Source organism: Bombina bombina, chromosome 7 (assembly GCF_027579735.1).
Source record: "Bombina bombina isolate aBomBom1 chromosome 7, aBomBom1.pri, whole genome shotgun sequence".
Lineage (NCBI taxonomy): Eukaryota > Metazoa > Chordata > Amphibia > Anura > Bombinatoridae > Bombina > Bombina bombina.
Window position 1 is genome coordinate 513,186,975 of NC_069505.1, and position 23,665 is coordinate 513,210,639.

General features: G+C 41.0%; 1 protein-coding gene across 1 annotated transcript in view; it reads left to right on the forward strand.

Moving 5' to 3' along the window:
* Positions 1-23,665, forward strand: part of LOC128666924 (oocyte zinc finger protein XlCOF6.1) — a 107,168-nt gene that overhangs the window by 52,159 nt on the left and 31,344 nt on the right. Inside the window, exon 3 of the mRNA XM_053721745.1 lies at positions 1,304-1,414. Coding sequence (XP_053577720.1) covers positions 1,304-1,414 — 111 coding nt within the window. The remainder of the gene's footprint in view (positions 1-1,303; positions 1,415-23,665) is intronic.

Below are 23,665 nucleotides of genomic sequence, written 5' to 3' on the forward strand. Positions count from 1 at the left end.
AAAAGAGAGAGAAAGAGACGCACTCAGCTGAGACAAAACAAAAGCTAGAATAACTTCTATGCCTGTTCATTTTCAGGCCACTCAGGGAGCACACTCATTTAGCACACGTTGATGCCTTTTCACAGAGAACAAAATATCCTGTAGCATATCAGTCTGACCCTACCCAATGACACTCCAGCACCAAAATACCAGGAAATTCCCCTCTGAACAAGAGAAACAACAACCCCAGACGATCATTTCGGCCTTCTGTGGGCCTCTTCAGTGAGGTGCAGTTGTATCTCTCTAAGGGCATGTGTGCAAGGAGTCCACGTCTGGTTTCCCTATTACTCTTAGGGAGACCCAAGAGTAATTTGCATAAATATAAAAACGATCGTCTGGGGTTGCTGTTTCTATTGTTCAGAGAGGAATTGCCTGGTATTTCGGCACTGGACTGTCATTGAGCAGGATCAGACTGATATGCTACATGATATTCTAGCTTTTGTTCTGTCTCAGCTGAGTGCATCTCTCTTTCTTTTCTTATGTATGCAAATTGCTCTTGAGTCTCCCTAAGAGTAATCGGGGAAACCAGACATGGACCCCGTGCACAGATGCCCTTAAAGAGATACAACTGCACCTCACTGACAAGGCCCATAGAAGGCTGAAACGATTGTGTGGGGTTGTTCTTTCTCTTGTTCAGAGAGGAATTGCCTGGTATTTCAGTGCTGGACTGTCATGGGGCAGAGTCAGACTGATATGCTACAGGATATTTGTTCTCTGTGAAAAGGCATCAATGTGTGCTAAAAGAGTGTGCACCCTGAGTGGCACTGAAAATGAACAGGCACGGAAGTTATTCTAGCTTTTGTTCTGTCTCAGCTGAGTACATCTCTCTTCTTATGGTTGAACATAAATCCCATTTGTCAATAGCTCAACTGATGTGTTCAGTTAGCTCCCAGTAAATGAAGCAAATTTGATAATAAAAGTAAATTGGAAAGTTGTTTAAAATGATATACTTTATCTGAATCATGAAAGAATTTTTTTGTGTTTTATATCCCTTTAAGTTCTGTAGCAAAAAAGTTATTTCACTCTCATACATACACCAGTTATGACTTAGTCCAGTAACTCCCTTTTAATGGTCAGGACACAGTTTTTTTTTTTTTTATACAGTACAAGGTGTAAAATGTATGCATGCAATAGCTAATGACATACAGTCTTCTGCTTTCCCACATTGTGTCCAGATCAAAATAGAAAGCTAATTTATTTTATTCTGCCCTGAGCTCATCTCGCCCTCTCTACTGCAATTACCCCCACATCTATGTCTTCACAGGATATGTTCATGTGAAACCTTCACTTGTTACAAAGATTGAGCAGGGAAAGGAGCCATATGTGAGTGGTATCCAGTGGATTCCTCAGGAAGAACTTCACTTAAGCAATAACGGTAATGAACTGCTAAAGAAAATATTCTGTGACAGTTGTCTTATAGGGACAGTTTACTCAAAAAGTGATAACATTTGAGAATCAAAAGTTAAACATAGAAGTGTTGAATATTGTTTGGGAATAGTTTGTTTCAATAAATAATTTATTGTATAGAAAAAAGGGAGCACCACAAATAGGCCTAAGTGAGAACGTAAATAGAAAGTATAATTATATTATAACTGTATACAATATATAAAATATAACATTTATTTGAACATCAAAATTAGTTAGAAAAAGTTAACAACAAAATAGGGTACCCTATAAAAAATATATATAAAATAGCTATATATAAAATAGCTATATTAAAAACAATGTTGTTGGAAGGATCCTACTATGTTAGACATACAGGGGGGTAGTTATCAAGCCGTCAACCTCAAATACGCTGGAATTCCGCAGCGTATTTGTGGCGAGGCTGATTCGCCTTAGTTATCAAAGGCTAGAGACTGGCAAAAGTAGAATTTTGTGACGTAAGCTTCGATCCGCCGGACTCAGTCCGACACAGATCGATTTTTACGTCACTCCAGATGTTCCGCACACAAGTGCGGCACTATCTGACTACTTTTGCTAGTTATTAAAAAACTAGCAGGTACGCTCGGCACTTTTCCGGCCCAGCGTACCTGGTCCCATAGGAATCAATGGGAGTCTGACCATAGAGAGTCTAAACACCCCTAAGCTGTCCCCCCTATACCGCCGCAGCTAAATAAAGTTATTACCCCCTAAACCGCCACTCCCGGAGCCCACCGCAAGCTACTCTATACATATTAACCCCTAAACCGCCGCTTCCTGACCCCGCCGCAACTATAATAAATGTATTAACCCCTAAACCGCCGCTCCCGGACACCGCCGCAACCTACATTATACCTAGTAACCCCTATCCTGCCCCCCTATACCGCCGCCCTCTATAATAAGGTTATTAACCCCTATCCTGCCGATCCCGCACCTCGCCGCAACTAAATAAATAGTTTAACCCCTAAACCGCCGCTCCCGGACCCCGCCGCAACCTATATTAAATGTATTAACCCCTAATCTGCCCCCCTACACCGTTGCCACCTATAATAAATTTATTAACCCCTAATCTGTCCCCCCTACACCGTCACCACCTATAATAAATTTATTAACCCCTATCCTGCCCCCCACTACACTGCCGCCACTGTAATAAATTTATTAACCCCTAAACCTAAGTCTAACACTAAATTTATTAACCCCTATCCTGCCCCCCACTACACTGCCGCCACTGTAATAAATTTATTAACCCCTAAACCTAAGTCTAACACTAACCCTAACACCCCCCTAACTTAAATATTAATTAAATAAATCTAAATAATATTTCTATTATTAACTAAATTAATCCTATTTAAAACTAAATACTTACCTGTAAAATAAACCCTTAGATAGCTACAATGTAATTAATAATTACATTGTAGCTATTTTAGGATTTATATTTATTTTACAGGTAACTTTGTATTTATTTTAGCTAGTTAGAATAGTTATTAAATAGTTATTAACTATTTAATAAGTACCTAGCTAAAAGAAATACAAAATTACCTGTAAAATAAATCCTAACCTAAGTTACAATTAAACCTAACACTACACTATCATTAAATTAATTAAATAAACTACCTACACATAACTACAATTAAATACAATTACATAAACTAACTAAAGTACAAAAAATAAAAAAAGCTAAGTTACAAAAAATAAAAAAAATAAGTTACAAACATTTAAAAAATATTACAACAATTTTAAGCTAATTACACCTAATCTAAGCCCCCTAATAAAATAACAAAGCCCCCCAAAATAAAAAAAATCCCTACCCTATTCTACATTAACCCCTTAACGACCGAGGACGTGCAGGGTACGTCCTCAAAAAAAAGGCAGTTAATGCCTGAGAACGTACCCTGCATGTCCTCGGTTTGGAAAGCAGCTGGAAGCGATCCTGCTTGCTTCCAGCTGCTTTCCGGTTATTGCAGTGATGCCTCGATATGGAGGCATCCTGCAATAACCTTTTTAAGCCATCCGGTGCAGAGAGAGCCACTCTGTGGCCCTCTCTGCACCGGAGATCGGTGGCTCCCTGCGTTGGTGGGTGGGAGCCGGACTGGGAGGCGGGTGGCGGCCATCGATGGCCCTGGTTATGTGCAGGGGGGGGCAGGATCGTGGGCGGGGATGGGCGGGGGCGCGCGCGCGTGCACGGGAGGGCGGGGGCGGGCGCGTGCACCGGGAGGGCGGGGGCGGGCGCGTGCACGGGGAGGGAGCGGGTGGGAACCGCTACACTACAGAAAATTTGTTAATAAAAAATGTTTAAATGCCTAAATATTTAAAAAAAAAAAAAAGATCAGCAAGGTGGTGGGGGTTTGTCTGTGTGGGGGGGGAAGCTACACTACAGAAAAAAGCCAAACAAAAATAAAAAAAGCACTTTTTTTTTGCAAACTGGGTACTGGCAGACAGCTGCCAGTACCCAAGATGGCCCCCAATGAGGCAGAGGGGATGGTCAGAGAGCGGTTTTGGGGGGGATCAGGGAGGTTGGGGGCTAAGGGGGGGATCCTACACCATAGCATATGTAAATATGCTAAAAAAAAATTTTTTTTTTTTTTAAAAAACCCTTTTATTTTAGTACTGGCAGACTCTCTGCACCGGAGATCGGTGGCTCCCTGCGTTGGTGGGTGGGAGCCGGACTGGGAGGCGGGTGGCGGCCATCGATGGCCCTGGTTATGTGCAGGGGGGGCAGGATCGTGGGCGGGGATGAGCGGGGGCGCGCACGGGAGGGCGGGGGCGGGCGCGTGCACGGGGAGGGAGCGGGTGGGAACCGCTACACTACAGAAAATTTGTTAATAAAAAATGTTTAAATGCCTAAATATTTAAAAAAAAAAAAAAAGATCAGCAAGGTGGTGGGGGTTTGTCTGTGTGGGGGGGGAAGCTACACTACAGAAAAAAGCCAAACAAAAATAAAAAAAGCACTTTTTTTTTGCAAACTGGGTACTGGACAGCTGCCAGTACCCAAGATGGCCCCCAATGAGGCAGAGGGGATGGTCAGAGAGCGGTTTTGGGGGGGATCAGGGAGGTTGGGGGCTAAGGGGGGGATCCTACACCCTAGCATATGTAAATATGCTAAAAAAATTTTTTTTATTTTTTTTTAAAAAACCCTTTTATTTTAGTACTGGCAGACTTTCTGCCAGTACTTAAGATGGCGGGGACAATTGTGGGGTGGGGGAGGGAAGGGAGCTGTTTGGGAGGGATCAGGGGGTGGGATGTGTCAGGTGGGAGGCTGATCTCTACACTAAAGCTAAAATTAACCCTGCAAGCTCCCTACAAGCTCCCTAATTAACCCCTTCACTGCTAGCCATAATACACGTGTGAGGCGCAGCAGGATTTAGCGGCCTTCTAATTACCAGAAAGCAACGCCAAAGTCATATATGTCTGCTATTTCTGAACAAAGGGGATCCCAGACAAGTATTTACAACCATAATTGCACAAGCTGTTTATAAATTATTTCAGTGAGAAACCTAAAATTGTGAAAAATTTAACTTTTTTTTCAATTTGATCGCATTTGGCGGTGAAATGGTGGCATGAAATATACCAAAATGTGCCTAGATCAATACTTGGGGTTGTCTACTATACTACACTAAAGCTAAAATTAACCCTACAAGCTCCCTAAAAGCTCCCTAATTAACCCCTTAACTGCTGGGCATAATACACTTGTGGTGCGCAGTGGCATTTAGCGGCCTTCTAATTACCAAAAAGCAACGCCAAAGCCATATATGTCTGCTATTTCTGAACAAAGGGGATCCCAGAGAAGAATTTACAACCATTTATGCCATAATTGCACAAGTTGTTTGTAAATAATTTCAGTGAGAAACCAAAAGTTTGTGAAAAAATTTGTGAAAAAGTGAATGATTTTTTGTATTTGATCGCATTTGGCGGTGAAATGGTGGTATGAAATATACCAAAATTGTCCTAGATCAATACTTTGGGATGTCTACTAAAAAAAAATATATACATGTCAAGGGATATTCAGGGATTCCTGAAAGATATTAGTGTTCTAATGTAACTAGCGCTAATTTTGGAAAAAAGTGGTTTGGAAATAGCAAAGTGCTACTTGTATTTATGGCCCTATAACTTGCAAAAAAAGCAAAGAACATGTAAACATTGGGTATTTCTAAACTCAGGACAAAATTTTGAAACTATTTAGCATGGGTGTTTTTTGGTGGTTGTAGATATGTAACAGATTTTGGGGGTCAAAGTTAGAAAAAGTGTGTTTTTTTCAATTTTTCCTCATATTTTATATTTTTTTTTAAAGTAAATTATAAGATATGATGAAAATAATGGTATCTTTAGAAAGTCCATTTAGTGGCGAGAAAAACGGTATATAATATGTGTGGGTACAGTAAATGAGTAAGAAGAAAATTACAGCTAAACACAAACACCGCAAAAATGTAAAAATAGCCTTGGTCCCAAACGGACAGAAAATGGAAAAGTGCTGTGGTCATTAAGGGGTTAAAAAAGTTCAAAGCTCTTTTACCTTACCAGCCCTTAAAAGGGCCTTTTGTGGGGCATGCCCCAAAGAAAACTGCTCTTTTGCCTGTAAAAGAAAAATACAACCCCCCCCCCCACATTAAAACCCACCATCTTCCATCCGGGCGATGTCATCTTCCAAGCGGCGCTGAAGAAGTCTTCTATCCGGGCGATGTCATCTTCCAAGCGGGGTCTTCAATCTTCTTTCTTCAGGATCCATCTTCATCCCGCCGACGCGGAACATCCTTCTTTCCAGACGGACTACCGACGAATGAAGGCTCCTTTAAGGGATGTCATCCAAGATGGCGTCCCTTCATTTCCGATTGGCTGATAGGATTCTATCAGCCAATCGAAATTAAGGTAGGAAAAATCTGATTGGCTGATTGAATCAGCCAATCAGATTGAAGTTCAATCCGATTGGCTGATCCAATCAGCCAATCAGAATGCGAGTTCAATCTACCTTAATTCCGATTGGCTGATAGAATCCTATCAGCCAATCAGAATTGAAGGGACGCCATCTTGGATGACGTCCCTTAAAGAAGCCTTCATTCGTCGGTAGTCCGTCGGGAAAGAAGGATGTTCCGCGTCAGCGGGATGAAGATGGATCCTGAAGAAAGAAGATTGAAGACCCCGCTTGGAAGATGACATCGCCCGGATAGAAGACTTCTTCAGCGCCGCTTGGAAGATGACATCGCCCGGATAGAAGACTTCTTCAGCGCCGCTTGGAAGATGACATCGCCCGGATGGAAGACTTCTTCAGCGCCGCCTGGAGGATCACTTCATCGGATGGAAGACTTCTTCAGCGCCCCTTGGAGGATCACTTCTGCCGCTCCGGATCTCCTCTTCAGTTCCAGCGGTGGCTCGGCTGAGTGAAGACGACTCAAGGTAAAAGAGCAGTTTTCTTTGGGGCATGCCCCACAAAAGGCCCTTTTAAGGGCTGGTAAGGTAAATGAGCTTTGAACTTTTTTAATGTAGAATAGGGTAGGGAATTTTTTTATTTTGGGGGGGGTTTGTTATTTTATTAGGGGGCTTAGATTAGGTGTAATTATCTTAAAATTGTAATATTTTTTAAATGTTTGTAACTTATTTTTTTTATTTTTTGTAACTTAGCTTTTTTTATTTTTTGTACTTTAGTTAGTTTATGTAATTGTATTTAATTGTAGTTATTTGTAGGTAATTAATTTAATTAATTTAATGATAGTGTAGTGTTAGGTTTAATTGTAACTTAGGTTAGGATTTATTTTACAGGTAATTTTGTATTTCTTTTAGCTAGGTAGTTATTAAATAGTTAATAACTATTTAATAACTATTCTAACTAGCTAAAATAAATACAAAGTTACCTGTAAAATAAAAATAAATCCTAAGATAGCTACAATATAATTATTATTTATATTGTAGCTATATTAGGGTTTATTTTAAAGGTAAGTATTTAGTTTTAAATAGGATTAATTTAGTTAATAATAGAAATATTATTTAGATTTATTTAATTAATATTTAAGTTAGGGGAGTGTTACGGTTAGTGTTAGACTTAGGTTTAGGGGTTAATAAATTTATTATAGGTGGCGACGGTGTAGGGGGGGCAGATTAGGGGTTAATAAGTTTAATATAGGTTGCGGCAGGGTCCGGGAGCGGCGGTTTAGGGGTTAAACTATTTATTTAGTTGCAGCGAGGTGCGGGATCAGCAGGATAGGGGTTAATAACTTTATTATAGAGGGCGGTGGTATAGGGGGGGGGGGCAGGATAGGGGTTACTAGGTATAATGTAGGTTGCGGGGGTGTCCGGGAGCGGCGGTTTAGGGGTTAATACATTTATAAGAGTTGCGGCGGGGTCTAGGAGCGGCGGTTTAGGGGTTAGTAACTTTATTGAGTTGCGGGGGGCTCCGGGGGTGCCGGTATAGGGGGTAGAACAGTGTAGTTTAGTGTGGGTGCTTAGTGACAGGCTAGCAATAAAGCTGTAAAAAAGCCGAAGAGCAGCGAGATCGGATGAGTGATAACTCTCACAGTCCATTGCTCATCGCCCCGTACTTGGTGCGCGGCTTTTTGACAGATTTATTGATAACTTAGGAGAATTTTTTCAGGTCCGCGGCGGCGATGGTAGGCGAGCTTAGGCGGGCGTATTGGGCCGGTGAAGGCAGGAAAGTTGACACGTTGATAACTATCCCCCACAGAACGGTGTGATCTAACTGCCCAGATACTGATATAAAATAAAAAAAAGTCCAAAAAGTCCCATATATGTCCAACAAATAAAGGATCTTCAGAAAGGCACATGCCAGGGCCGAAACACGTTGAGGAAGGCACTGCTCGAGTTTCCTTTATGGTGAGCTCTGTTTCAATCACATATCACTTGTATTTTTAGTATTATTGCACTATTTTGTGTATTTTCTATATTCGATTCTGGATTTTTTTCACTTTTTATTTTTATTCAATCAATTTAATTTTATTCAATCAATTTTTTTACCACGAAGATGAACAATATTTGATAATCTACACACCACGAGGGACATTGTCAGGTTAGGTAATGTCCAGAAGAAGACCCAAATGCTAGGGCGAACTAAAATAACACCCTACAATAACACGTGACCCCACGACAACTTCTATAAAACTAGGTACTCACGATATGGAGCAGTGTTGATCTGAGTCCTCTGGATAGAATAATGAAAAACTTAATAGCAGAAGAATAAACCACAGACTTGGAAATTATAATCAAGCAGTTCAGGAATAGACCACAACAGAACCAAATGTGCAGATTAAGACAACTTTGTAATCAAGCAGTTTGAGGGTTAAACACAGCGTGGTCAGTAATGCAGAGTTTGGCAACTTGTAATCAGGCAGTTTGAGGGTTAAGCACAGCGTGGTCAGTAATGCAGAGTTTGGCAACTTGTAATCAGGCAGTTTGAGGGTTAAACACAGCGTGGTCAGTAATGCAGAGTTTGGCAACTTGTAATCAGGCAGTTTGAGGGTTTAGCACAGCGTGGTCAGTAATGCAGAGTTTGGCAACTTGTAATCAGGCAGTTTGAGGGTTAAGCACAGCGTGGTCAGTAATTGAGAGTTTGGAAACTTGTAATCAGGCAGTTTGAGGGTTAAGCACAGCGTGGTCTGTAATGCAGAGTTTGGCAACTTGTAATCAGGCAGTTTGAGGGTTTAGCACAGCGTGGTCAGTAATGCAGAGTTTGGCAACTTGTAATCAGGCAGTTTAAGGGTTTAGCACAGCGTGGTCAGTAATTCAGAGTTTGGCAACTTGTAATCAGGCAGTTTGAGGGTTTAGCACAGCGTGGTCAGTAATGCAGATTTTGGCAACTTTGTAATCAAGCAGTTTGAGGGTTAAACACAGCGTGGTCAGTAATGCAGAGTTTGGCAACTTGTAATCAGGCGGTTTGAGGGTTAAGCACAGCGTGGTCAGTAATGCAGAGTTTGGCAACTTGTAATCAGGCAGTTTGAGGGTTAAACACAGCGTGGTCAGTAATGCAGTTTGGCAACTTGTAATCAGGCGGTTTGAGGGTTTAGCACAGCGTGGTCAGTAATGTAGAGTTTGGCAACTTGTAATCAGGCAGTTTGAGGGTTAAACACAGCGTGGTCAGACAGGAAAAAGTTCATAACAAATTATCAAGAAGGATTGGAGTAGGCAAACAACGAGGTCGATCAGGCAGAGGTCCGGTAACAGAAGGCAAATAGCAAACAGTTCAGAGTACTCACGAAAAGCCACAGGAGATTAACACACAAACGGGCACCAGAGGATCGAGTCACCTGGATATGAACCCAGCCTGACGTCAGCAGCATGGGACATTGCTAGGCAACTCAGCCGGAAACCCAGAAGGCGAAAGCGGAGCGTGACAGTGCCCCCTCCTCAAGTACCCCTCCGGGAGACCCGACCAGGCTTAGTAGGATACTTCATATGAAAAGACTTGACAAGAGCAGGAGCATGAACATGAGAGGCAGGTTCCCAAGACCGTTCAGTAATAGGATAACCCTTCCAATGGACTAAGTAGTACAACCGATTGCCCTGTAACCTGGAGTCTAGGATTTGACTGACCTCGAATTCCGAAGTCCCCTTTACAAAGAGCGGAGGAGGAGGTTTCAGTTTGATGGAGAACCGGTTCTTAACTACTGGCTTGAGAAGAGAAACATGAAACACTGGATGGATCTTAAGGGTTTTGGGTAAGGCCAGATGATAAGCTGAAGAGCAGACTTTGGAGACAATTCGGAAAGGTCCAATGTATTTGAGACCCAATTTTGTACAAGGCTGTTTTAGATGTATGAATCTGATGGATAACCGTACCCTGTCTCCAGTGCGAAGTAAAGGAGCCTTACACCTTCTGCAATCAGCATATCTTTTGTACTTTATGGAAGAAGAGAGTAGATGTTGACGGATGTCTCTCCAATGATTACTGAGATCTTTTACCATGCGATCTGCTGCAGGAACTTCAGTAGAACTGGTAATCATAGGAAAAGTTCTAGGCTCAAAGCCATAAGCTGCCTTAAAAGGTGAGGTCTGTAAGGAGGAATTGAAGTGAGAGTTGTGAGCTAATTCTGCTAAAGGTAATAACTGTGACCAGTTAGAATGTTGATGGTTTACATAGTGTCTGAGATAAGACTCCAATGATTGATTTACATGCTCGGTCTGTCCGATGGACTGCGGATGATGTGCAGTAGAAAGAGATAAGTTGATTCCGAAGTGCTTACAGAAAGACCTCCAAAATCGAGAGACAGATTGAACACTGCGATCAGAAACTATGTCAGAAGGTAATCCATGTAATCGAGAGATATGAAGAACAAAAAGTTCAGAAAGCTTTTGAGCAGAAGGCAATACAGGAAGAGGAATGAAATGAGCAGACTTGGAGAATCGGTCCACTACTACCCAAATGGTCGTATTTCCAACACAAACAGGAAGATCCGTAACAAAGTCCATGGATATATGGGACCAAGGGTAATGAGGGACTGGAAGGGGTTGTAACAATCCAAACGGTTGATGAGTGGACTGTTTATTAGATGCACAAAAGCTACATAGCCCAACTATGTCAGAAGGTAATCCATGTAATCGAGAGATATGAAGAACAAAAAGTTCAGAAAGCTTTTGAGCAGAAGGCAATACAGGAAGAGGAATGAAATGAGCAGACTTGGAGAATCGGTCCACTACTACCCAAATGGTCGTATTTCCAACACAAACAGGAAGATCCGTAACAAAGTCCATGGATATATGGGACCAAGGGTAATGAGGGACTGGAAGGGGTTGTAACAATCCAAACGGTTGATGAGTGGACTGTTTATTAGATGCACAAAAGCTACAAGCGGCAATGTACTCCTTAACGTCCCTCCTCATGGTGGACCACCAAACATGCTGCTTAAGTCTCAGAGTGCTCCAGGATGACCTGCCGATTTATTATCGTGAGCCCAACGTAAAAGCCTAAGACGTAATTTACTGGGTACATACAGGATCCCAGAAGGAAGTTTGTAAGAAGACGGTACCTGGTCTTGATTTGAACGTAAGGCCTGTACAGGAAAAGAGGATACTTGAGCCAGAACTCTGACAGGACGTATTATGGGTTCAGAATCCAGTGGAGTAGGTTCTCTAGATTGGAATTGCCTGGATAATGCATCTGCCTTGAAATTCTTGGAACCAGGAACATAGGAAAGTACAAAATTGAACCTGGAAAAGAACAAGGCCCACCGAGCCTGACGAGGATTGAGGCGTTTAGCTTTATGGAGATACAGGAGATTCTTGTGGTCAGTGAGGATGAAAAACGGTTGACTAGTACCCTCTAACCAATGTCTCCACTCATCCAAAGCAAGTTTTATAGCCAATAGTTCTTTATTGCCCACATCATAGTTTAACTTGGTAGGAATGAATTTCTTTGAAAAAAAAGCCACCGGATGTATCTTATAGGGCTGCGCATCTTCACTGTTCTCACGATTTGATTACATGGTAACAATTCAATTCGGCGATGTATTGCGATGCATCACGATTACTGCCTATGATTTTCATGAACTTGTTCTATTCCATATTATATATATATATATATATATATATATATATATATATATATATATATATATATATATATATATATAATGCTACTGCTCCATAATGAGTATAAGCATGTGTACCTGTGTATAAGAAGAGTACCAGATGTATATGCACACACATACATATAGTATACATACACATGCATATACATATATACATATATACATACATACATACAGATAGATATACACACACACACACACACACACACACACACACACACACATACATACATGCATACACACACATACATACAAGCATATAGAGTACATATAAATACACACAAATATATATGCATACACACATATGCACACACATACATACATACAGACACACATACATATACAAAACACATTTCAGAAGTACATGTATTATTTGTGCAAAGAGGGTGTACTTAATTCTAAACAGCCTGCATTTGCAGGGATTCCTGCTTCCTGTCTTCACTTCTATATACAGGACTATAGAATATGCTGGTCCTGCAGGAGCGAGTTGTTTATATAAGGAACAATGATCTTATGACAACTTCCAGCAGTGCTGACAATAGCACTTCAGTTTCTATGCTCTTCTGCTCTTTAAAAAAGTTGAGTAGGGGGGGCGGAGCCTACTAGCAAAGAGAATGGACGCATCTCTGCAGAGCTCCCACATATAACACTAAAAAGAAGCTAAAAAACAGCTATCAGGGATACAGGCTGCCAGACAAAAGTAACTGGGACTGTAGTAGATCCAAGACTAGTAAGATTTATATGACTTACGACTCTTCTACCGTCTTCCTAATGCCAGATCGCATTCTGCAAGGAGGGCAGACCAGAGACGGTAAATAACGAGTGCCAAAGCCTTACTGGACCTCTAAACACCCCAAGGATTCCACAGACCTGCAAATAATTGCGCATAGAAGGAGTGATATATGGGAATAGAGCCATGTCTGCTCAGGATTAATGGCTAGCCTGCAAGTTGAAGGAACTAATAGCGCGAAAACCGCCATTGCTATAAGTGACGTCACCATATCTGAGGCCTGCTTTAGCGCAATTTATCTTGAAAGCCGAAGCACAGATGGATCTCATTGCTTTACTTATAGAAGAGCTGTCTATCCGTCTAGATTGGCACTATTTGGCCTGCACTGAAGCGCTAAATGACAGAGACCACTTACCACTGGAAGTTCCTCTTCCAAACTCACACGATCTCAGCATTGGTGCCCCTGTTACCCGGAGTGATGCAGTGGGGTCTTGGTGTTGTTCCCAGGCGGCGGACGCCATGTGTTCCCTGTGCGCACAATGGAGAGTGCCTGTTACTAATCTAACCGATCCTAACTTAGCCCACAAAGAAGAAGAGGTAGTACCCGTTGAGATCTTTCCTTCTGCTGCTGTCGCGGAGCAGCTAATGGCTACAGAAGTGGCTCTAGTACTTGGGGACATCCAGCAACCGGTAAACATTTGGTCTCCGGATGAATTCACAGCAGTAGCCAGTGTGCACCGCTCAGAGACATATTCCTCAACTCACCCACATCGCGTCTCTGCAGTCTTGCTGGAGTCCCGAGGAAAGAGTACCATCACGCTCCCAGAAGTAGTATACCCAGTCTATCCGCAACTGACCTTCCTCACCCCAGCTCTAATTGAGAAAGTGGCAGCCTCCCTCTCATCTCCATGCCCTTGGTCGGAGAATACAGCCAGCTACCAGGAGGGACATGCGGAACTCTTGCGGTGGTACATTGCTCCAGAGCTCCCGAACGAGAAAGAGAGTATTTCTGCTACAGCGGTTTGTCTGACCTGGTATGTAGCAAAGTTCACTCGGGTATCTTCATTAGACATTGTCGCTGATATTGACAAGAACTGGGACTTATATCACAGTACCTTAATCCGGACTCGTGATGGCATAGGTTAGAATTGGAGTGGTTCTAATAAAGCACAAATCGGTTAAGACTGGGTTTCAATTACCGGACAATGATCTCTTCATCTGATCCTATAATATGTTTTATTTGTTAAATGTTTATGGATGTAGCATATAGCTGTTGTGTAGCGATCTAATAGTTAGCTTTTTTTTAAAAAAAAGATATGTAATTAGTAACTAGAGGCCTTTGTGTAGGAAAGTTTTTAGAACAGATTCTGTGCAGAGTTAAGTGTTTGCTTATTGACATGTATCTAAATTGACAGCCTCCAAACAATGACTCTAGATCCTCTCACACATATGTTATATTTCCTTAATCTTGTATTTCTTTTCGCCCTATATCATGTCATCAGGTGTAATTTGTGGAGTTCTCTCTAGCTGCTGAGAATCTAAGGGAGATATTGGGATATGATGTTACAGAATTTATGTTAAAAGTTAAGATATTCCAGACAGTAGTTTTTAGATTCTAGAGATACTAGAAACAGATCCCCTATACTTTCTCTGATACCTAATGCTCCTTGGCTCTCATATGCCCCTCTCGTCTAATTTTGGATAGGATTTTATGTCTACTAAGCCAAAGAAGGACATACTCATGATTTGCTTGACCTCAGGTCAGGGGGCATTAGCCCAATATAATTCATGTACGTTGTAATTCCCCTACTTCGGTTCACCATGGACTTGGGAAAAGATTTAACTGTTCATAATAGAGTTATATGAATGTTTTTTGGTTGTCTTGCTCTTCTTCTTCTCAGGGTTTCTTTTTGTTTTCTAAGTTGTATGAAGAAGACAAGTCCAAGATCAGGATGCAGACCGGGCAGGTTGGCAAAGTTATTTGACCTCAATATATATGTTTTTAATGTTGGGTTTAGTTTAAAGGTTATTTTTTATTATAGTAAAAATGTTGATGTACTTATACATATATGAAGGAGTAATATGCTTGTTGTATTGCTTGTTACCAATATTACTTTTATTTTACGCAATTTAATCCCCAATACAGCTTTTTCCATTTCACTATTTAACCCTAGCATATAGCGCTAGCAAATTTTGCTAAACTATATAGACTAGCCATATACTTTAATACGCTTACTCTCCTGTGTCCCTGGGTGTTTTCCTGCCTGCAACCGGCTAACATGCCCTGTGTCATTGCTGTCCTAAATAGGTATATTATAATGTGGTCCCCATGCATAATCATGGTTCTGCTAATGCTTACTCCTTCTTTAACCATATACAAAAACAGCTTAGGTTCAGGAGTATTATTTCAGCGTAGCTAATTATGCCATGAAACTAATGGACTTATTAGAGATCTGTTAACTAGTCAGCCAGCTACGCCATTTTTCTCACCTATAACCTGAAAACCTATGACCAGAAACTAGTATATTGATGGTCTCGCTTGTAACATCCCACTATCCAGGTACCCCACATGGCTCCGCCCCCCCCCCATCAGGGTTCACCCTTATTGCAAGTGAACAAATCAGCGGTATTTATCCGCAATTGCTGATATATTGTCATAAGTTTTCCTTACATTTGTATGTTATATTTAGTTTACCATACTATAGGACGTATATGTTACAAGAATGTCCAATATATTTCTACTCACAGCTATGGTTATTACTATCATTCCTCTTTCCTATATCATTAGCCTTGACAGGTTCAAGAGCATTACTTCAAGCAGATGAGGAACATAGCTAAAGAAAAAGAGGTTTCATTATTATGTATATGTTTTCTCTCTTGTTTTTATTTTTTGTGTAGACTTAACTATCTCTAGAAATGGCATAATATTCTTTATGCATTGTGTGTTGCAAAGATCATCCATAGTGGCATATGTCTGCAGAATTAATATATATGTTGTCATGTAATGAATGATGTATTGCTAATAACCTCAATAAAAAACTTTGATTTAAAAAAAAAAAAAAAAAAAAGTTGAGTCACTCTTTTTGCACAAAGCGAGTCGCTCCTAACCGGTAGTAAGATTACTAAGGGACATAGAGGTAAATATATTCAGGAAGGAGTACATTATTTAATCAGACAAACACAAGGAAACGAGTTTGTATACAACGATCATGAAAGTGTCTGCTCTCTGGCCCCGGGTAAGAGTAGATTGTAGAAATCAGGGGATTCATTAACCAGAAGTTGAGGAAAAAATATGCAGATATTAAACAGTGACATTAATAAAGGATGTGAAACCCTTTACTAGAGCGAGTTGTTCCTATGAAGAAACGCAGGCTTCAGTGTAGAGAGGGGTGGGCGGTACTTGGCAATTCTGAGCGGCCACTTTCATTTCAAGCCTCTGTTTAAAGCACGCCTGCTCTGAACATGCAACTACCGCTCACCCCTCTCTACAGAAGCCTGTGTTTCTTCATAGGAACAACTCGCTCTAGTAAAGGGTTTCACATCCTTTATTAACGTCACTCTGTTTAATACCTGCATATTTTTTCCTCAGAGAGCAGACACTTTCATGATCGATGTATACAAACTTATTTCCTTGTGTTTGTCTGATTAAATAATGTACTCCTTCCTGAATATATTTACCTCTATGTCCCTTAGTGATCTTACTACTGGTTAGGAGCGACTTACTTTGTGTAAAAAGAACGACTCAACTTTTTTAAAGAGCAGAAGAGCGTAGAAACTGAAGTGCTATTGTCAGCACTGCTGGAAGTTGTCATAAGATCATTGTCACGGCAGGACCTACACATTCTATATTATATATTTACCCTGCCTGCTGACTGTCAGAGTTGGATGTAATTCACATCTGCAAACATTTGCTGTATATGAGGGCTTCTTTCCCCACTACCGCAACGCCCCTGCTGGCCGCTATTAAAATGACAACAAAAAAAAACTTTATTTCTGGAGGAGGGGTCACGTGACATTGCGTGAATCGATTCGGCTCTTCACTGCATTGATGCAGCATCGTTAAAGGCTGCATCGTGATGCATCGTTGTGCCAATTATTTTCAACACCCCTAGTATCTTACTGGTAGTCGGATTTCGTTGAGAGAGTACAGCTCCAGCAGCAATAGAAGAAGCATCAACCTCCAGGATAAATTGGAGATCAGGAATGGGATGACTAAGAAGAGGTGCCGAAGAGAATGCAGATTTCAGAGTTTCAAAAGCCCGTACAGCCAAATCAGACCAGTTCCTACAATCTTGACCCTTCTTTGTAAGATAAGTGAGAGGAGACGTGATGTCAGCAAAGTTTTTTATAAACTTTCTATAGTAATTGGCAAAGCCAAGAAACCTTTGCAAGGATTTGAGGGTGGTTGGTCTGGGCTAGTCCTTGATTGCTGAAAGTTTAGCAGGATCCATCTCAAATCCAGATTCTGAAATAATATACCCCAAGAAGGGAATGGAACTCTGATGAAAAAGAGCATTTCTCTAATTTAGCCAAAAGGGAGTTATCACGTAATCTTTGAAGCACAAGTTTTACATGGTGTACATGTTCCTGTAATGTTCTGGAATAGATCAGTATGTCATCAAGATAAATTATAACAAATTGGTTTAAATAATCTCTAAAGATGGTGCATTGCACAATCCAAAAGGCATTATAAAATACTCGTAGTGACCAAATCTGGTGTTAAATGCTGTCTTCCATTCGTCTCCCTTACAAATTCTGACCAAATTATATTTGGAGAAAACAGAAGCACCTTGAAGACGATCAAATAGCTCAGGGATGAGTGGAAGAGGATAACTGTTTTTGACAGTAATCTGATTAAAGGCTCGATAATCAATACAGGGACGAAGCCCTCCATCCTTTTTCCCAATGACGAAAAAACCTGCTCCCACCGGTGATGATGAAGGACGAATAAATCCTCTGGCCAAGTTGTCTTTAATGTATTCTTCAAGAGAGATGTTTTCTTGACGAGAGAGGATAGGTCCTCCCTTTAGGTAGAGGTGTCCCGGATAACAGATCAATAGGACAGTCAAAAATCCGGCGAGGAGGTAACGTTTCAGCCTCCTTTTTAGAAAAAACATCACAGAAGTCATGATAGTGGTTAGGCAAAGACTCAGGAACATCCAAAAGAGCCACGACAGGACTGGACGGTTTGGAAGGATATTGCAGACAATGTTTAAAACAGGTAGTACCCCAGGAAATAAGCTCTCCTTTAGACCAGGAAAATGCTGGATCATGAAGCTGCAACCACGGTAACCCCAAAATTAATGGGATGTTGGAGGAAGAGATGACATCGAAACGAATAATTTCAGAGTGGAGTATGCCCACTGGCAAAAGAAGAGGTTTAGTAGAATGTTGGATGATTCCAGATCCAAGAGGCTGCCCACTAACAGTAGTAACCTTGATTAATTGTTTCTTGGCTAGAAGAGGAATACCGAGAGAGTCAACAAAACTTGAATCAATGAACACTCCAGCAGCTCCAGAGTCGATGAGAGCTTGAGCCTGAAACCTGGTATTACCAAATGTGATGGTTACAGGAACAAAGAGTTTAGGATTGAGGGATGTCATAGGATTCTGGCTTAACTCCGACCCTCGATCAATAGTTAAGCCTTGGCTTTTACTGGCCGGATAGGACAATCCTTCAGTAAGTGTTCTTTGATGCCACAATACAAACATAACCCAAGGGTATGCCTTCTATGGCGTTCAGCTTCTGTCAACTTAATAGCTCCTACTTCCATGGGTTCTACAGACTCAGAAGAATGGGAGTTGTTATTAGAAAGACTTGGGGTACGAATAGGAGGACGATAAGTAGATCTAGAAAAAGGTCTCCGATTTCGGTCTCTCTCCTGTAGGCGTTCTGAATGCCGAGCGTTGAGGTTAATACATAAATTGATAAGATTCTGCGGCTAAAGTCCTGAATTCAATAGGATATTGAGCTACAGAAAGGGACCCTTGTCTCAAATCCAACAGCCCTGCCTCAGCAGCAGCTGACCTCCCAGGCTTGTCAAAAACAGAGGAAAAAATAGACATAAATAACTCCACATCCTGAAGAAGAGGATCGTCTTTCTCCAAAAGAGGAGATACCCAGGCCAAAGCCTTACCCTTCAAGAGGGATATTATAAAGGTGATCTTGGAAGAAGAATTGACAAATACTTGAGGATTGTTTCTGAAGTGTAAACAACACTGATTAAGGAATCCACAGCATTCTTTCAGTCATACTTATCAGGAAGAGGAATTCTAGGAATAAATTGTCCCACTGACTGAGGTGGATTATAAACAGCATTGGAGCTGGCAGCAGCAGGAGTAGCCGTAGCTTGAGAAGGAGCAGAGAGGTTATGTAGCGGAGCAGAAATCTGGTCAAGCTTGGAATCCAAGCTTGGATTGCAAATGTGCAGAATGATTACCAAGAAGTTGTCCTTGGAGAGCCACGGCCCTGGATAACTCATCGGGGTCCATATTATGACCCGTTTGTTATGTCAGGTTAGGTAATGTCCAGAAGAAGACCCAAATGCTAGGGCGAACTAAAATAACACCCTAGCACTCTGAGTTTAATCCAGGACGTGACCCCACGACAACTTTTATAACACTAGGTACTCACGATATGGAGCAGTGTTGATCTGAGTCCTCTGGATAGAATAATGGAAAACTTGATAGCAGAAGAATAAACCACAGACTTGGAAATTATAATCAAGCAGTTCAGGAATAGACCACAACAGAACCAAAGGTGCAGATTAAGACAACTTTGTTTGAGGGTTAAACACAGCGTGGTCAGTAATGCAGAGTTTGGCAACTTGTAATCAGGCAGTTTGAGGGTTTAGCACAGCGTGGTCAGTAATGCAGAGTTTGGCAACTTGTAATCAGGCGGTTTGAGGGTTAAGCACAGCGTGGTCAGTAATGCAGAGTTTGGCAACTTGTAATCAGGCGATTTGAGGGTTAAGCACAGCGTGGTCAGTAATGCAGAGTTTGGCAACTTGTAATCAGGCAGTTTGAGGGTGAAACACAGCGTGGTCAGACAGGCAAAAGTTCATAACAAATTATCAAGAAGGATTGGAGTAGGCAAACAACGAGGTCGATCAGGCAGAGGTCCGGTAACAGAAGGCAAATAGCAAACAGTTCAGAGTACTCACGAAAAGCCACAGGAGATTAACACACAAACGGGCACCAGAGGATCGAGTCACCTGGATATGAACCCAGCCTGACATCAGCAGCATGGGACATTGCTAGGCAACTCAGCCGGAAACCCGGAAGGTGAAAGCGGAGCGTGACAGACATATCTTCACCATCTGGCAAAATTGTTATTAATTTGATCATTTTTTCCATCAATTTGAAAAAAAAATTTCTATACACATTTGGGATATATCACAGTCACATCATCTAATTTATTTTCTCTGAACTTTATTTGTTGGACATATATGGGACTTTTTTGGAGTTTTTTTTATTTTATATCAGTATCTGGACAGTTAGATCACACCGTTCTATATGTCTAACATAGTAGGATCCTTCAGTTCTTTTCCAACATCATTGTTTTTAATATAGCTATTTTATATATACAGTAGCTATAAATGTTAAGAATACATTAAACTGTAGAGAATCTTATAAATAAATATATGCTCACAATACGTTTCTTACTCCCAACTTGAACCACATGGAAACTGCCACACCAAGGCCTGTTGCTGCTGTTGCCACTACACAGTCTGCGCCATACCTCATAACATTTACAAATAGGAAAACACAATTTATGCTTACCTGATAAATTTATTTCTCTTGTGGTGTATCCAGTCCACGGATCATCCATTACTTGTGGGATATTCTCATTCCCAACAGGAAGTTGCAAGAGGACACCCACAGCAGAGCTGTAATATAGCTCCTCCCCTAACTGTCATAGCCAGTCATTCGACCGAAAACAAGCCGAGAAAGGAGGAACCATAGGGTGCAGTGGTTACTGTAGTTTAAATTTAAAAATTACCTGCCTTAAAATGACAGGGCGGGCTGTGGACTGGATACACCACAAGAGAAATAAATTTATCAGGTAAGCATAAATTGTGTTTTCTCTTGTAAGGTGTATCCAGTCCACGGATCATCCATTACTTGTGGGATACCAATACCAAAGCTAAAGTACACGGATGAAGGGAGGGACAAGGCAGGAACTTAAATGGAAGGAACCACTGCCCGTAAAACCTCTCCCCCAAATATAGCCTCCGAAGAAGCAAAAGTATCAAATTTGTAAAATTTTGAAAAAATATGAAGCGAAGACCAAGTCGTCGCCTTGCAAATCTGATCAAAAGAAGCCTCATTTTTAAAGGCCCAAGTGGAAGCCACAGCTCTAGTGGAATGAGCTGTAATCCTTTCAGGAGGCTGCTGTCCAGCAGTCTCATAGGCTAAGCGGATTAAGCTTCTTAGTCAAAAAGAAAAAGAGGTTGCCGAAGCCTTTTGACCTCTCCTCTGTCCAGAGTAGACAACAAACAAAGCAGATGTTTGACGAAAATCTTTAGTAGCTTGTAAGTAAAACTTTAAAGCACGGACCACGTCCAGATTGTGTAACACAAGGATGGAACAACAATCTCTTGATTGATATTCTTGTTAGATACCACCTTAGGTAAGAACCCAGGTTTGGTACGCAGGACTACCTTATCCGTATGAAAAATCAGATAAGGAGAATCACATTGTAAGGCAGATAGCTCAGAGACTCTACGAGCCGAGGAAATAGCTACCAAAAAAAAAAAGGACTTTCCAAGATAAAAGCTTGATATCTATGGAATGAAGAGGTTCAAACGGAACTCCGTGAAGAACCTTAAGAACGAAGTTTAAGCTCCATGGTGGAGCAACAGGTTTAAACACAGACTTGATTCTAACTAAAGCCTGACAAAATGCCTGAACGTCTGGAACATCTGCCAGACGCTTGTGCAAAAGAATAGACAGAGCAGAAATCTGTCCCTTTAAGGAACTAGCTGACAATCCTTTTTCCAAACCTTGGGGGGTAGTTATCAACGTGTCAACTTTCCTGCCTTCGCCGGCCAAATACGCCCGCCTAAGCTCGCCTACCTTCGCCGCCGCGGACCTGAAAAAATACGCCTAAGTTATCAAAAAAAGCTGTCAAAAAGCTGCGGGGCGATGAGCAGCGGACTGTGAGAGTTATCACTCATCCGATCTCGCTGCTCTTCGGCTGTTTGACAGCTTTCTTGCTAGCCTGTCACTAAGCACTCACCCTAAACTACACTGTTCTACCCCCTCTACCGGCGCCCCCGGAGCCCCCCACAACTAAATAAAGTTACTAACCCCTAAACCGCCGCTCCTAGACCCTGCCGCAAGTCTTATAAATGTATTAACCCCTAAACCGCCGCTCCTAGACCCCGCCGCAAGTCTTATAAATGTATTAACCCCTAAACCGGCGCTCCTAGACCCCGCCACAAGTCTTATAAATGTATTAACCCCTAAACCGCCGCTCCTAGACCCCGCCGCAAGTCTTATAAATGTATTAACCCCTAAACCGCCGCTCCTAGACCCCGCCGCAAGTCTTATAAATGTATTAACCCCTAAACCGCCGCTCCTAGACCCCGCCGCAAGTTTTATAAATGTATAAACCCCTAAACCGCCACTCCCGGACACCGCTGCCACCTACATTATACCTAGTAACCCCTATCCTGCCCCCCCTATACCGTCGCCCTCTATAATAAAGTTATTATCCCCTATCCTGCTGATCCCTCGCCGCAAATAAATAAATAGTTTAACCCCTAAACCGCCGCTCCCTGAACCTGCCGCAACCTATATTAAATTTATTAACCCCTATCCTGCCCCCCCTACACCGTCGCCACCTATAATAAATTTATTAACCCCTATCCTGCCCCCCACTACACCGCCGCCACTGTAATAAAATTATTAACCCCTAAACCTAAGTCTAACACTAACCCCACCCCCCTAACTTAAATATTAATTAAATAAATCTAAATCATATTTCTATTATTAACTAAGTTAATCCTATTTAAAACTAAATACTTACCTTTAAAATAAACCCTAATATAGCTACAATATAAATAATAATTATATTGTAGCTATCTTAGGATTTATTTTTATTTTACAGGCACCTTTCAATTTATTTTAACTAGGTACAATAGCTATTAAATAGTTATTAACTATTTAATAGCTTACCTAGCTAAAATAAAGAGAAATTTACCTGTAAAATAAAAACTAACCTAAGTTACAATTACACCTAACACTACACTATACTTTAATAAATTATTCCTATTTAAAACTAAATACTTACCTGTAAAATAAACCCTAAGATAGCTACAATATAATTAATAATTACATTGTAGCTATTTTAGGATTTATATTTATTTTACAGGTAACTTTGTATTTATTTTAGCTAGTTAGAATAGTTATTAAATAGTTATTAACTATTTAATAACTACCTAGCTAAAAGAAATACAAAATTACCTGTAAAATAAATCCTAACCTAAGTTACAATTAAACCTAACACTACACTATCATTAAATAAATTAAATAAACTACCTACAAATAACTACAATTAAATACAATTACATAAACTAACTAAAGTACAAAAAATAAAAAAAGCTAAGTTACAAAAAATAAAAAAAATAAGTTACAAACATTTTAAAAAATATTACAACAATTTTAAGCTACTTACACCTAATCTAAGCCCCCTAATAAAATAACAAACCCCCCCCAAAATAAAAAAATGCCCTACCCTATTCTACATTAAAAAAGTTCAAAGCTCTTTTACCTTACCAGCCCTTAAAAGGGCCTTTTATGGGGGCATGCCCCAAAGAGTTCAGCTCTTTTGCCTGTAAAAGAAAAATACAACCCCCCCAACATTAAAACCCACCACCCACATACCCCTAATCTAACCCAAACCCCCCTTAAAATAACCTAACACTAATCCCCTGAAGATCATCCT